The sequence below is a fragment of the Amblyomma americanum genome, chromosome 8, assembly GCF_052857255.1.
Source record: "Amblyomma americanum isolate KBUSLIRL-KWMA chromosome 8, ASM5285725v1, whole genome shotgun sequence".
Taxonomy (NCBI): Eukaryota; Metazoa; Arthropoda; class Arachnida; order Ixodida; family Ixodidae; genus Amblyomma; species Amblyomma americanum.
In genome coordinates, this window is record NC_135504.1 from 12,361,714 (window position 1) to 12,378,401 (window position 16,688).

The 16,688-nt window shown below is 44.2% G+C and overlaps 1 protein-coding gene across 11 annotated transcripts in view; it reads left to right on the forward strand.

Annotated features, from left to right (window-relative positions):
* Positions 1-3,971, forward strand: part of LOC144100920 (BAI1-associated protein 3-like) — a 334,037-nt gene extending 330,066 nt beyond the window's left edge. For all 11 annotated transcript variants that reach the window (XM_077633833.1, XM_077633835.1, XM_077633838.1 and 8 more), the window contains one exon: positions 1,549-3,971. In XM_077633833.1, the coding sequence (XP_077489959.1) occupies positions 1,549-1,634 (86 nt within the window). In that variant the 3' untranslated portion in view covers positions 1,635-3,971. The remainder of the gene's footprint in view (positions 1-1,548) is intronic.
* Positions 3,972-16,688: the final 12,717 nt, after the last annotated feature.

Below are 16,688 nucleotides of genomic sequence, written 5' to 3' on the forward strand. Positions count from 1 at the left end.
TAACTTCCATATTTTTTAATTATTATTTTTCAATAAACACTTCCTACTCAAGCCAGTCCTCCTCCTCCTTCTTGTTCGGAGGGCTTTCACTCTCTCCGTCTTTCCTTGAGCTTTCCTACGCATCTTCATAGAGGTAACTACGAAGCAAAGCTCCGAACTCACGCACTTAACAGCTAAGTTCTAAAAGTGGAAGGGTGTGACGTTTCTGCTGGACAGCTTAGAGCACATGACCCTGCATTTAATTGAGGGCCTTTTCCGTGCAGCTTTTTTACCCCTGTGTCTAAGACAGTAGCTATTTGTGTCATAAATGCTAGCGAATAATTTCATTCCCAGGCTGCGACAATAAAGGTGGGGTTGCGTATGACGAAAGGGTATGTAAGAACGGATCGAGAAAAGAATCCCTTCAAAATGATTTTCAATGGTTTCTTCGCTTAACTGCAAGAATATGAAGATAGCTTAAGTAATTTCCAGAACAAAAGCATAGCATAGCGATGTTATGCGTGCCACTATCTTTTTCTTAGCGCCCTGTCTAGAGTAGAAATCAACGGCTCTGAAATATTTTGTCGCTACTGCGTTACGTAGTTAGTAAGGTGAAATTTGACCGTTTTAATGCTAGCAGTCATTAGCAGCTTATTAAAAGCTGATGCCCTTAGCCAGAACTAAGCTTCTAACGGCAGTTGTCAGTTAAATTCAAGAAACTGCATCTGTGTACGATGGAAAGGCTAACTGACGACATCTAAGCTGGAGCCGTCGTACAGACATCCGAACCTTGTTGAGTCCCCGTACAAATTAGCATGAGTTAGTGCTCCTGTATATGCTCCCGCAGGGAGCATATACAGGAACACTAGCATGAGTGAGCTCGTGGCGCCATCTCTTTTTTTCCACGTATAAACACCCGGAATTAGAAAGAAATAAAGCCGCCGCTGTTTCTTTTTTGTATTTTTATGTGCGCTTGACGGTTCAAAGATTTTAACACGTCAGGAAGTCTCATGATGTGTTACAGTGTGCTGGCGTAAGAATGCTGCTCAGCACTAAAGGCGAATTGCAAGAAGACGACTGCTGGTGCGTTGTAGTGTGTGTTAGAGTGTACATGGCACTAAAGAAAAACCAGTTCACGCTACGACGGGACGACGGTGGGAGTACAGCCTCTTATGGTCGGCGGCTGGTGATCTGGCTTAATGACTTCTACAGGGATGCAAACTAATAGGCCTGAGATAAGAGCTAAACATAATATCGGGGACAGGGTTTGTGGTCGTACTTTCTGCTTTCGTTAACTTGCGCTGGCTCCGCCCATGGATTCTTTGCCAGGTAATGCAGATGAGGAATAGTACGGCGCTTGTTGCTTCATCATCATCATCATCATCATCATCATCATCATCATCATCATCATCATCATCAGCCTGACTGCACCCACTGCAGGGCAAATGCCTCACCCATGTCTCTCCAGTTAACCCTGTTCTTTGCCAGCTGCGCCCACCCTATGCCTGAAAACTTCACTGGACGCTAATACGAAGTTCGCGTTAAAGCGAAACTTCTCTCGCCCCGCAGACGAGATCATGTGCGCCCTGGAGTGCCGGGCGTGGGACAAGGACGCCCTGGAATTCGTGAGGCAGCAGAAGAAGAGGAAGTCCTGAGTGGGGCTCCGCCGTCGCCACACGTACCACGGCGCCCCCTCTCGCCAAGCCAGCCCCCGCCGCCGCCGCCTCAAGTGCCATCTTCTCCTGTCTTGCCTCGCCCCGCCGCCTTTGCTACTCAAGTCCGGTGACTCGTCGGGCTGCGTGCCCTTCACGTAACCGGGGTGACTTCGTCCGAACGACCATCATCGTGGGGTATATAGTATATGTCGAACGCAGTACCGAGAGGCGGTACTGCGTCGTCGAGAGGCGGTTCGTCTAAGCCTAGTCGCGATTGCCGATTATCTGTCTGTGCTACTTGGGCAAAAATGTTCTTCTCCTGTCACTGCTTTGCCGTCGGCTGCTTCTCGTAATGTTCATCTGTGCGGAACATAAGTTAGCGGGAATCAATCTGTGCCACATGATTTGGTGTGTGGCGAAACCGATGAGGTTGCTGAAGTGCGCGAAAAGGCGAGGACGTATGGTCTGTGCATAATGACTTCAATCTTTTACTGTGAAAAAGCGGCTCCAATGCTGGTCCTGTGCTTGATCGTTAGCACCAACGCGGCACTGTGTTTAATCTACCTGCACCGACGATTTCGATTAGACTTCTGTGAGAATTTTTTCATTCCTTCCTTTGCTTGTTGCTCCTAGGTTTAAGCTGGATGTGAGAATTCAGTCAGTTTTGTGCCCTTACATAGCTCGTGATAAGACGCTGATCTGTATATAGAATGTGTTTGGTTCAGTCTGCTGCAAACAGAGGCACTCGAAATTTACTCTCGCAATTGCTTTAAAAAATCCTCATTCCCGGTGGCAGCAGAAGGCTAGTGTTGCCCTAATTGCAGCTCTAGGGCCCTTAAGTTTCAGTGCACGTGGAACTGCTTTAAACTTAGTTTATTTTCACATTAACTTGGTATAACTGTTGAGGCGCCGGCTCAGTGTTGAGTCGCCGTTTCGGCGTCATTGTCACAATCAAAACTTTACAATTTGATTGCGTGCTTGTTCATGAGATAGGAATTGTGAAACGAAGTGTTTGCCCTTAAGGCATGTTTCGGGGTGGAGATGGCGGGAATGCAGAAAACGAGCGTGTTTCTAAAGCTGGATTCTTTTTCGGAAACATTTTGCATTCTGTTTCATTGTGCACTTTACTCTGGGTGGTCTTTGTTTTAGAGAGAACACCTTTTGTGTTTTGGTTAATAATGTCTGGGGTACTTCGGGTCACGAAATTTTTGTCATCATTGGTCACAAGTGCACGCTGTGTTCTAGTCGTGGTAAAAAAGTGTTGTGTCCATGGTGCATGCGCTTTTATGAGCCATATGTGAGCTATTGTTTGGGGCAGTGCCTGGTTGCTTTGCTGGTTGCATACTGGGCGTACGATGAACCTTCACTTGTACGGTGGCCAAATTACTTAGCCTCTGCCACGCCCTGAATATGCAAAGAATGTATCTATGTGTGCAATTTATGAAATGATTTGATATTAAAAGGAAGATGTAACTTGGGCGAATCGGCAAGTTGTTTTAAAGTAAAGCCGCTGTTAACCGCAGTAAATGTTAACTCCCGCACATGTTTTATACAATTTACACGCAATATAAGTTCAAATCGAGAACAAAAACCCATGTTATTTGCAGAAGCAGTTCGGTTTCTTCGATGTCTACTTGGCAGTTTTGTTCCATAATAGCGGAAGTGAGCACCGCAAAGTTGTTTACTTGGTTGCCATTCACGAATTTTTATAATCATTAAAGTTTAAATGAAGCAGTGACATGCCATGTTGAGCGCAGAGCTGGCGGACAAATCTGTAAACATTATCTTGGCACAATCTACTTTTGTTTATTCATGCACTTTGCGTTTTTGTCCTGGACAGAGGGAGCATGGCTGTTTTGTTATGCACTGCATACCGTCCTAATCCAGCGTGTGAATTGCAATTAGACATCACGCTCTGATTTCTTGTAATTAGGTTCTTGTGTTCCTTGTGTTAGGTAACAGATGTTTCTAGACAGTCACACAAGGAGGTTCACTATTCGGTAATAGAAGGAATATGGCATCAACATTTAGCGTCCAGCATAGCGCTCACTCAGTAGAGTTTCTTGATCGTGATTGTGGCGAAAGTTCTTCTGAGGTATGGTGTGATGAAGGGCGTCGTAAGAAGCGGTCCAGATTTAGAGGTAGAAACGCCGTGGCATCAACGCATGTTGCATAAGAGAGATGTGCACATACGCGTGGGATCTTATCTTCCATCTTGCATGCTAATTTGAAAGCTGGGCTGGCGCATGCCTCATTTTGGATGTGACCAATCTACTCCTTATTACTGCGTAGGCGAATGTAGAGAGTGGGTACGTATCAAGATCAATTTTCACATCAGCTTCTCGCCAGTACGAGTTGTTGCTTACCAAATAGCATGATTACTGAGCTCTGCTTGTGAGCACATGGGTGCATAGTTTACCTCTACTGCACTTTCAGTGTGCTATGTCAGCATAACAAGCAGGCGCATTTTTTTGCACGACGCATGCCAGATTGAACTACATATAGCCATTTATGCTTTGGGTCTTTACCTAGTTCACTTATGTACATAAAAGCCAGAGCAAGTGTCCGGAAAACCTGTTCACTTTGGACCTTTTAAAATCTGTACAGGGTCTTTAGCTTCATATCCACCTCTACGGTTACAGATGTTGGTTACAGATGTTACAGATGTTTAGGCGAAGACATTACGCCAAAGAAATAATTCGCTTTTACGGAAGCTCATTTCTTTCTCGATTTTCAGAGCATCCATTTTAATGCACCTTGAGTAGTATTGACAGATCTCTTACTGGGCGACGGTGAACAACAGCCTCTATGACGGCGGCCAATGTGACTTCCTGGGGCACCTGTCGCATACCACTGTACTTGTCCTCGTCCTGCAGAACATGATTTCTAGCAGCTATCAGTCGTTTTATTTTTCGGTCGTTGATAAATCTCTGTGCAAAAAAAAAAAAACACAGGCTGCGTTTTTGGCTTGGAACTAAAACTTAATTTTGAAGCTCTTTCCGAAGGCTGTTGTTGCAAAATTATCTTCAGTGCAATCTCAGGAGTATGACCCTTACGGTGAATAGAAAACGTCCAAAAGTCATTGCTGACAAGTAAGCACTTTTCTTGCCCGTTAATTTGCTGCTATGTGGTGCAGTTCTTAACATGTGATTATATTAATACGTTGGAGAATAAATTGCCCTGATATATCATATCACGGAGTGAAATGCCAGCTTACATGAGTCAAGAAAATATATCTTTTGAGGTTGTAGCGTACTCACAGTAATCACTTGATGAAGCACTGCAGCTAGGACATAATTCCGCATTTTTATTTTCAATCACAACTAGTTTCACGCAATGCATACCTGCTAAGGTTCCCTGTTGTCTTTAAAAGCCAAAGCGCATGTTTCGTTTTGAACCCACACACTTAAATTATCTATAGATAGAAAGGCGCTGTGCAGGAAAGCCTCATGGTCTTTTTTCACTTACATATTAGACCTTAGGACGCCGCCGGCTTCGCGAGGCTGCGGTACGCTTGTACGCGCTCCGGTGGACAATCGTAACGTCGCACTTACCACCCTGTTGACCAGTCTCAGCTGGATTTAATTAAAATACGTAAACGGCCGCGGGTGTCTAGAGCGGAGGGAAGCGGTCAGCCACACCATTTGATACCCTAGCGAAGCTCCCTCCCACACCACGCGACTCGCATTGTGCTTAGAGCGCCTAGCTGTGTGTCATCGTTGTCCGCACTTTGTACGCGTCGTACTCTAGCTGAGCACTTCAGAGGTGTTCATAAGCTGTACAGAGACCCGTCCTCGCGTCATCTTCAGCCAAATACGTCGGCGCCTACGGTGACGCTTCTGCGCGCTGCTGGCGTCAGAAACGATCAAACTTGATCAGCGAATCGAGCCCTCCAACGCACATGCCGTCGCTGCAGAAGTTGTGCGCTGCTTACCAATGAGCATAGCCAACTTCTATAGTGAACTCCTCCTGTCGAGTGTGCCACCTATGGGGTTCTCCTGTTCGAGTGGTAGGACCTCAAAGGGACGGCATAACGCTTGTTCATTTTTGGCTGTCATTGGCTCTAGCTTCCTTTGTTGTACAGCGTGACATCATGGCCCGCATTCGGGAAGTGTCTTTTAAATGCGACTGTCCAGGGGGCGTGGCTTATGCTGAACCCGATCACTTGCTCTGAAAAATGGCAAATACCGCCGTCTCGGATGGCGTCAGTTGCATAAACTTCCACCAAGTCTAAAAGAAGCACACATTTTTTTTGGAACCCTTTGAACTAAATGGTACGTATTTGCAGCACTAATTTCTCTAATGTTCATATTTTCACTACAATTATACATGCACTGGCAGGTGCACTTTCAAGAGAAACGACTCAACAGGGAAGATTGCTCAGCTGATGTCACGTTGCTGTCACCTTCGCAATTCGGGCTGGAATCAATAAGCGTGGACCGATGCGGAATGTTTTCTTTGTTGACACTTCCAGAATACTGGCTTATGTGTCACTGAACAGCTGCTTAACATGCGTGGTTTTCTAAAACAGGTCAAATCACTGGCGAATCTACTGATAGGGGGTCGTCGCTACACTGGCAGCGCGCTGAAGCTTCATTGCCAAAGGTTATTGAACCTCGGCATGTCAGCAAGAGTTCCGCCGCACAGACTGCACAAGCTTTCAGATTTTCTTCCTTTCAATCCGCAAATGTGTATGTTGAGGCTTTCCGCCGCCTCTGAAAGCGGAAAATTGAGTTGAATCACGCGTGTAGTGCGTTGTTCCGGACGCTGGAAGCATTACTGTCAATATCATCAACGTCTCGAGGGATTTGATTAAAATAGGTGCACGCAAATTAAGCTTGACCCGTAAAGCGTCACAATGCTTTGGCTTGCTCGGTCGTCACATTTTGTGGAGTTTGAAAGCTCCTTGAAGAGTGGCGCCAGTTGGGATACCTGAAGCAGCGTTGGCACTCGCAAGCAGGATGATCCTGTCAGCGCTTAAAGCTATCCTCTTTGTGGAGTGGAGTGAGCGGTTTATGTGCAACCTGAGCGAATGGTGAAGGCCATTCGTTACCGCGCCTGCTGCCTGTGAATGTAAGTTGTAATTGAAAAAAATGTCTTGCCCGCAAAAAGAAAGGGCTTTGACCATTTCATAAGAAGCATACTGGTGCGAATCCTTATTCGCAGTCCGCCCTAATGCAGCAAGTACACCTACAGCTTGACGAAGTTGTATTTTTTAGTTTATATGCGCTTCACGCTTTTAACACACTAGTAGTACTGCAAAGCATACTACGTGGTCACGACAAGGTAGGGAAAGGCAGAATTGCTTTACCAGGGGGGATCCGGATATCGAAGGCCAGTAGCGCAACAAGACAAGGGACCGAAGAACGAGCCGACCTCCACAGCGCTAACTTCCAACAAATTTGTTGGAAGTTAGCGCTGTGTGTGTCTACTCGTTTCTCGGTCCCTTGTCTTATTGAGGTACTGGCCAGAAGTATGAACCAATAAGCCCAAATTTCATGCTTAACCTTAAAGGCGTGTTGCTTATAAAAGCGCAATGATTTCCGAGTTTATAAATTGTCAGTCTTGAGCCAGCGCTGCTCCCGGTGTCGTCAGGTGTCAAAATGCACACACTACTTCGTGATGAGAAAACCCTTCTCAAGGCGCATAGTTTTTTTTTGAAAACAGTGCACGACAAATCTTCTCCATACTTGCTTTTTTCTGTACATCTTTGTCGAGCCCCCTTAAGATGTGCCCAGTTTCCTGCTTATACGGATAAAGTCAGTCACGCTTGTGTCATTGTCACAAGAGCTTTTTTCGCCGGTTGTACCACGAGTAGAGAGTTAGGTGGCTAATTAAATATAGCGGCATGTGCCATAGTTATTTGCGAGATAGCTAAAAGCTGTGCATTCGCAGTTTGCCAACAGTCCTCCTCGGTTTGGTCTTTAGGAAGGTACCATATGACAGTAGATGAGATCCGGTTGGCAGAAAGCTGTGGGAAATTTGTTTTTAACCCATGGAACAAAAATAGCACATCAGGATGAGCAGCCCAGCATAAGGGCGGGATGAAAGCCAATGCTCTTTTTGTTTTCTATTGCTTTTTTTGTAATAGTCATATAAACATGGAACATTAAAAACTTGTTCGTTAAAAAACACGAAGGAAGCAGAGAGCATGAAACGAAACATCATCATGCCTCGTCGAATAGAGCAAGAGAACTAGCTGGGCAAAAAAGTTATATATGTATAAACGAACCTCGCGGGACATAGCTCATTTCACTCCATATTTAGAGTTTCTGATGAACGCTGAAGCTGACCAGCTCGAGTTTGACTTCGCGTTCAGATTGTTAGCGCACATCATTCAGCCACTGAGTAGTTGTAGCTTCAGTAAATCCTCTTGAACACGCGTCACTGTCGTTGTACGTCGGCCGCCACTGAGGGCTGCAGAATAAACCTGTTCCACTGAGATCGTCGTCAGAGCACTCAACTCGTACACAAACTACAGGTGGTGACACCTAGGGTCGCTTCCGTGTATCACCTGGTAAATCTCGTATCTGGGGGAGGAGGGGATGAGTGGGGGGATGGACGGGGATGCTGCTGAGTACCGTGTAGCTTTTCATAGGGGTGGTGTTCGTCTTCCACCCTAAATGTGTTTGCAGAGAAACCTCAGCAAACCGGGTACTGCAGAGGGCCTACTTTAAAGCCGCCAAAAAAAAAAAAAACTTAACACAGAGTCAAAATAGCGTCAGGATACATAGCCAGAAGTGGAGGCCGTCTACATGAGTGATTGGGCTAGCAGTGGCATACATAAGTATTAAGTTTAATATTGGATGTTTACAGATGGAGATAAGTTCGCTGCTGCCAGCGGAACGTGTCAAGATAGTCGGAGATCTTCTAGGAAATAAATAAAACGTTCGTGCAATTCAGTTTTTATGAGGTGGTGCATGCATAATGCACCTGCAAGCATAGAGCACTATACTTGCTACACGCATTCAGACGCCTGATCGTTTTCAGCATTAACCGTGGGATAAAGTAATGGTGGTCACCAATTTGGACTGGCCTAAAGACAGCTACCATTTGTAAGGGACCCTCCGAACCTCCTTGTTCGCACTGAATCGAAAACTTGCTGCTAATTATGGTCAACAACAGCGGTTTTGAGCTAAACATGGCGACGAAACTAATGTCCGCTTGGCTATTTGTAGAAAGGGATATTGTAAATTACTCGAACTACTCTTACGAGGAGTCTTACGAGAGTATTGAGGATAATTCCATTCGTACAGAAAAATGTAGTGACTGGAAGTAGGAAATGAAAGTATACCTGTGTGTAGAGGAAGTGGTGACCTCCTTCTACATAGCGGGTTTCCTCCTCAAACCCCATTACTAATGACTGCATGAGAGACTGCATGTCAGCGCGTGTAAAGTGGCGAAGCTGTGCCACGGTTTCCCCCATAGCTTGAAATCTGTTTTATACGCAAAATTTTATTAAACTCACTTGGTAATCATGCGCACAAATGTTGAACCTTTTTCCTAATAGAACTGAAGTGTTCAGTCAGGGTCGACCACCAGTGAGGAAAAAAATGAAAAAGGAGCTGCAAAAGTGAGAAGCACGGCGGCAACATAAAAGAATGCCGATGCCTTTTCTACTTAGACGGTCCTGAGAAGTGTTGTTTTAGCTATGCAGATATGTGACAACTTGACTTGTTTTGTCCTACAGCGACCTTGTCTTCACGTCGTTAATCCTGTAAATTGGAATCAGGCCCTTGCAAGAACTACTGTTGGTACTTAGAGTGCGTTGTCGTACTACGGATCTTAATGTTAAATCCATTCATGTTGGAGTGTTGCTTCTCGCTGACTAGTGTCAGGTTTGCTGAGGTATCTCTGAAGGGTCCCTTGCTATGCACTCCCCATTGCTACTAAAAAAAACGTGTGTGTCGTCAACCACCATGCCTTTGAAAAGCTTGCACGCAGGCTTTTCACATCATTTGACGTGTAGATTTCTGTCCTAGAGTTAGATACGTCGATCTCTCTGTAAAACAGGTTGCACTAGTCCCCAAATGGCGAAACGTTTCTCGAGGCTCAAGTGGCGTGAATATTTACTTTAAGTGCAGCTTACATTCTCTCTGACTGTCTAGCGTAATAGATGCGTCACCTTCTAAGCGACTTCATTTTAAGCCATTGAGCGTTGCGATTCGCACACATATGTCGCTGCATATCTCTCAACAGCAAGTGTCTTCTTTAACTCTGCTGAACGCTTGCAGTGCTTTGGGTGACAACTTTGAGATTTTCATTGCATGAAAAACAATAAGCTGTAATAAATATTGTCCCGCACAGATTTAGAGTTAAGTCACGGTCACCAAATTTTTCCCATATAACATAGCGCAGGAGCTTCACTGAATTAGTTCAGAAATGCTGTCGAGCTCAGTTTGACCCCATGGTGGCTGCGACCATAATGCGATTTCTTATTTTATAGAATCAACTGAGCTGGAATGCACAACAGTAAGCATGCAAAAGGCTGCGTGCAACTCTACTTTTTCGATTAGGCGATAAATAGAAAACCTCCCGCCTCGCCAGGCAAGCTGCGACTGCTCATCACTCCGATGATAAATCGCTCTGGAATGTCACATTCCGTTCGACAGTACGCTGTGTTTCCAGTTTTCTGGCTTCAATAAAAGTAAGTTTAAAATGAAATGGAAGAAAAAGACCGTATTTAAGGCTCTGCAGTGCTATGTCCCGTACGCACAAGTCTTCTTATAGTGTCAATGTTTATGACCCAATGATTCTTTTGGTTGCCTTTTTCCGCTTTGTGCAAGGAAACACTATGGCCGGTTTTATGCTTGGAAGGCAGTTCCTGAGCTGCTATATATATTTTTTACATATCTCTGCTCATTCATCATGCATGGTGTCATGATGAAAAAAGCCTGGGAATCAAATGTCAAATTTGTAACAATAGACGAGATCCAGTTCATCCTCATCCCCGCACCACCGTAACAATTGTTTTGTTGTAACGACCATTAATATTGCTTGTAATGCCATACAGATTTGAGCTGACTGCCTCGTTGAGTGACCATCAAAGTACTTGGCGTTGTGGACCAGAGTGAGTGGCACATATAGGCCCAATATTAATTTAAATTCGACTGTGCCAGGGATGCAGCTCTGTTTCCTAGGTATCAGGATACGGCACCCTGTCGCTACTTACTGGAAATCGTGTGATGGGATTGCAGCCTGCATACCCTCTGGAAACCATCTCTTTGTTTTGCGGTTTGACGTTATGTGCGTTTGAAACGTTAACTTTGTCGTTAACGAGCTACTTCTTTGCATATTTCAGTGCGAGCAATGTGCCCGACCTGAAAACTAGGAGCCAACAAAGCACAATCAATAGCACACAGTTTTGGTACTTCAAAAAAAAATATCACTAATCAGTTCCCACAAATGAGCCTGTGTAATTCGAATACTTCTAAAGCGCGCAGACTGTGATTTTTAGGCCGCTATACGACCATCTGTCGTTGAAACTGAATTCAAAATAATCTTTAAGCTCTCCAGTCCTGCGCATGATGGACGGTGGTGATGGACGGGATGGATGGTGTACTGTTGGTGGACGGCAGATGATTACATGTTTTTGTTTTTGCTCTTTACAATCGATTGTGAGATCAGTGATCCAGTAAACAGGTTTTAGGGGCTTCAAGTAGGCTGTTAGTTGGTTTCTCACTTTTTCATGCTCACGAAGAGGCACTTTGCTTATGAGCAGGCGCGTTTAGACTGATTAAAGGTATTTATCACCACTCACCATGTCTGCTTCTTTAATGTGACATTGTGATTGATTGTAACCACATCAACGCCAGGGTTGCGGAATTGAGCGACGCGAAAGTTCAGTGTGCTTTCGTGGGAAATATATGCGGGCTTGGTAATGTATTGCTTCTGCTGAAAATAATTTGCCGGCCTTGATGCATCTAATATTAAATTGTGCTTGCAGAGGAATTAGCTACGTTCTGAGGGACGAAAATTTGCATGCTTTCAGGCATCTTTCCTCAAACGGAGACACATTGTGGGTCATTTCGTACGTATATGTGTGCACTGATTTACACGTACAATTAACAAATCATATTCTCTTGGTACTTTCCTTGCGGCATCCCATGTAGTCGAATTCAGAATAATTTATATCATTAAATTACCTGCACTTATTGACACATCAGACCTTCTTAAAATGTTGCTGAAATAGAACTGAAACAGCGAAAGTTAAAAGGAGCACTGTGTATGACGAAATGGAGAGTACTTGTACTTTTTTTAGTCGGGATTTTCTGTTCTCAAGTTGCCTGTATAAATGGGTCCCGATTATTGCAAGGTCCTAAATCTATGCCACAATTCAATTTAAAACAAAATTACTCACTAAAATAGGATGAACCCCCATTTTCAGTCAGGGTGGTTAATAGGCGATTTTCAGCAGCAGTTCTAAACTCTAAATAGCGGTGCATATCACTGCGAGCGTTCGCATCGCTACATCCGCGTCTTTTCTATTACGCCCTCTTAACTGTTGCTCCCAAAGCCGTGTTTGCATGATGTGTGTCTTGTTGGCTCTTTTGGCTTGGGTAATTGATGCTGAAGTTACAATGAACATGTTGGTGTTGGATTCTTCGGAAACCTTCAATTTCCGAAATGAGCTGGAGTGTTATATTTATGAATGTGTGTTTTCAACCTTCAACACTTATTGAGAGCTCGTTTATTTCTAGGGAAGAAATATTTTGATACCTAAATTTACCCCCAAAACTTAACAGTGAATCTATGCCTGCTTCCAGGCATACGCATATCACGTCGTGTTGGCGATAGCAGAAAGTGATTTGTTACAGTACGCCGTCATTGCTACCATCTGTGTGCGATGCATGAAATACAAGAAAAGCAGATTAGATAAACTTTCATCTCCAGAAAAGGGTCCAGGTGTTGCTTGACGAGTGAAATGTCTTTTTCCTTTTCATTTTCTTCTATGTCTGCTATGTAGATGCGTGGAAGAGGTGGAACATTGGGAGATTATTAATGATATTGAGTTTATCGGGCCAATTCCTGAACTTCATTTTATCTACTCCTGGGAGCTGAGGTTCTATTGAGTCTGTAAACTTTGCTAGTTTTGTCGTTCATAAAAATATTTTTGTTGCACAATATTCCTATTTAAGATTTTTAATTCTACACATTCAAGCAACTCTATGGCAGAATGTTTACTTGATCCAGCGTGCACATTGAAGCTAATTAACCTCATGAAAGGAGATTTGCACTTTTTGGAAGGCACCCACGACCAGATGTACCTTGAAATGATCCACCCTTGGATTCCAACCATTCGCATAACGAATGGCGCTTGTTCAAGGTTACAACCACTTTTACTTCCCGTGCTTGTGATTCTTTCTTGTTTTAGGCACGTTGTTTTCTGGGATGCTGATCATTTATATTTACTACCAATGTGATGCTGTGCTTGCTGCTAGTGTTGCAGATAGCTTGGAGCTTCATTTCATCTCATTACAATGCTCATTTCTTCCGGAATTATTTGTTTTCAGGATTGATTGTGTGCTTGTATATGACGGATTGTGTACTGCGCTATTTATTTTGATTGCTTGCTTGAATGTTCTTCTTTATTGCTTTGATTGTAATCGAATGTGTGTGTGGTTATACACCGTTGAAGCTATGGTTATGGTTGAGCTTGTTAGAGTTTGTAATTCACAGAGTGTTTGGCTGAACAGAAGCTGAACCAACCTGGCATTCATGGTGTGTGGTGGCAGATTCTTGCTTCAAGTTTTGAAATTGTAGTGAACGTTTTAGGCTTTTATCCTCTTAAGTTTTTTGTGTTGAATAATGTCTCAGCAAACGCGTGACGTTCTTCAACAAAGAAGTGTCTCTAGCATATTTCTGCTCTTGTTGCAATGGGCGAATTATTGGAACTTTCTGACAGCGGAGCTTTCTTGTGTTTTGCTCCCGAGTCTTCCTTTTTTTTTTGAGAAAGAGCCTGTTTTTTATCTGCTTCGCTTTACTTCGTCGCTTGTATAGCTCTTCCCTGTAGCTCTGCATTTTTGCCGAAACTACATCTTAACACCGCACACGCCACCCTTAATGTTGAGTGAAAGATTTCTGGGTCAATACACATCGTTACATGGGAGCACGAGCTTGAAGAAGCCACGAGTAAAGCTGCTGGTTCCAACAAGGTAATTACAAAAATAAAAGGCAGTTTGCATATCACGGTAGATTATGTCGGCACCCTACCCTGTCAATATTATAGCATGGTTTACTCAGTGAAAGCGAGTTGTCTTTGAAGCCTTTTTTGCTTGAATGTCCAAATCCTTAACTGCTTTTGGTCACCTAACTGTATCACCAAATTGCTAGTCCTTCCCAATGCGCGTATACATCGGATTTTAATTCAGCAAATGGCGGCCGAGGGTCGACCGATGTAGATTCATTAAATAAGCAGATGCTACTTTCACGGATTAAAGGTTCGGTGCCGCTTAGGATGCGGCGTATACGTGAATTGGAAAGAAAGAGCAACTGCGACGATTTTCATATGAGGAATGTATCTGGAACGATCAGCTGCTTCAAACCATTTTGCTTACAATGCATACCTCGTGTAATAATTTGGAAGTAAAATAATTAAGTACTAGATTAGATATTGCTGATTCCCATGACGAACATCATCAGATATTTTCTTTCAGTAAACTGCTTATACAGATCCCATGCACAAATAATTAAGGAGGCGGATTCGTTGCATTCTTTGATGCATGCATAAAGGGCACATCCGGCCAAAAATCAAAACTGTTACGTATAAAATGTCAAGGAAAGCAAAGCATGTGCTCGCTTCCTTTAAGAGCCTTGTGTTGCTAGTTCCACAGTGGCCGCCAATTGATCCATCAAGATTCGATGCCAGCGCCCTCAGTGTGGGTCGACTGCAGTCGGTCCAGTGATGTCAGCCCCGTGTTTTTTGTACTTGTATAAACGCGACTGGTGTTGTTCCAACGCTTTTTTCGAGCTAAGCTGTGGCCCATTGTCGACGTGCCGAGGGTATTTTTTATGACGACTTCTTCCCCCGCCACCAAAGCACTACACACCTATTTTACTACTACCCAGTTTACGGTGCTGAAAAAAATGGGATGAAAGAGATCGTGACTGTTGCCACACGCACCCGTCTTTGTATAAACACTGCGCGCGATGGTTGGCGAAGCGATTGTTTCGTTTGTGTCACATCATATCGTGAAGGCTTGTATCTACACGCATCATATTATGATATATTATATATACATACAAATATATTACTATATATATTATACACGCGGACATGGCCAATGATCACCCGTTTATGAAGAAAGCTGTAATAAAGGCACCTCTTTAATTACTTCTTTTCTCTGTGTCGTTTTCTTCAATACACTGTGAACGATTTTCAGTTCTCATGTAAGGTTGTAGGATATTACTCTTATCAAGGACATAACTGGACGTGTATTACCTGTAAATATATAGATAAACTGTCTTTTTCCTTCTACAGAAAAAAAGACTTACAGAAACTGTTCCCCGTCGCGGCGGCTCAGTGGTTAAGCCGCTCGGCTACTGATCCGGGGTTCCCGGGTTTGATCCCTACCACGGCGGCCGTGTTTCGAGGGAGGCGAAACCCATATGCACCCATGTGCTGTGCGATGTCAGTGCACGTTAAAGACCCCTGGGTGGTCGAAATTATTCCGAAGTCCTCCACTACGGCACCTCTTTCGTCCTTTCTTCTTTCACTCCCTCCTTTATCCCTTCCCTTACGGCGCGGTTCAGGTGTCCGCTGTTATGTGAGACAGATATTGCGCCATTTCCTTTCCCCCAAAACCAAATTTCATTTTCATTTTCACTCTCTGCCTGCTCCCATCACCTATATAACTATCCTGATACACCCGCGTATTTAGAAACTCATCCCTTCGACCTTTCGTTTGTTTTAACGCGATAGCGTTAAGGAGCTCGTGTCGCAGAAATGCCGGGGTCGTCGGCGTCGTTGGCCGTGAGCGACAAATGGCGCATCTCGGTCGACACCAGAACCGCGCCGTAAGGGAAGGGATTTTCCTTCCTTTACGGCGCGGTACGGGTGTCCAGCGAGAATTGTGAGACAGGCGTCATTTGCTTTCCTTAAAACCAATTTTCATTTCATTTTCCTTCACTTACGGCCCGGTTCGGGTGTCCACCGTGATATGTGAGACAGGCGCCCTTTCCTTAAATTGTCCAACGGGCCACGAGTCGCGCCGAACGGGCGATGGCATTGCGTGCACTTCCAGGAAAACAGTTGCCCCAAAGTTGCAACACCCCATGAAACAATTTCAGCCCCAAGCGACAAATCTAGGGTCGCACAAGAAGGAAAATGAAAATACCTACACTTTGTCCTGAATTAGACGCAATCCTTCGATGCCCCACGGCTAGCGCTTAGATACTGGTGAAATGTGGGGCAGAAATGTTTACTTTAGCTGGCACATATTCGCATGTTTTCTGAAGTGACAATGAGGCTACACTCCACGTAACAGTGCGTACTTCCATCTCTATGAATGTGGCTCTTAGGGGTGTTCATTTTCGAGTGTGCAAGTCTTGAGCCGTAATGGAAAATCAGTATAAGCCTTGAAGAGTAATGGAAATAGTTACACGATTTCACTTATGAGCACAAGTGCGAAACTATTTCCCGGTTCTCTTTCTCCCTTCATTTTTCGAGAAGGCGTCGTTTAGTCGGTACTGTGCGTCGGATAAATTCCTTCCCTCATGGCTCGGTTCAGGTGTCCACCGAGATGTGTGAGACGCGTAATTTCCTTTCCCTAAATTGTCTAACGGGCAAGGCGTCGCACCGGATTAGATGGCGTTCCGTGGACTGCTTGGCAACGCTGCAACAGGCTGTCGCGTTCCACTCTTAAGACGAAGCTTAAGCGTTCTCCAACATTTTTTATTTTCTGCAATTTTTTTTCTTTTTAGGTTTTTGTTTTGATGTTTTGTTTGTTTTTCTTTTTCTTTTATTTTCCATTTCTGTTCCTTAACAAACTTTTGCATTTTGTTTTATTTACCACACAACTAATGATTGAGAGTTCCTGCGGACAACTTCCGTCC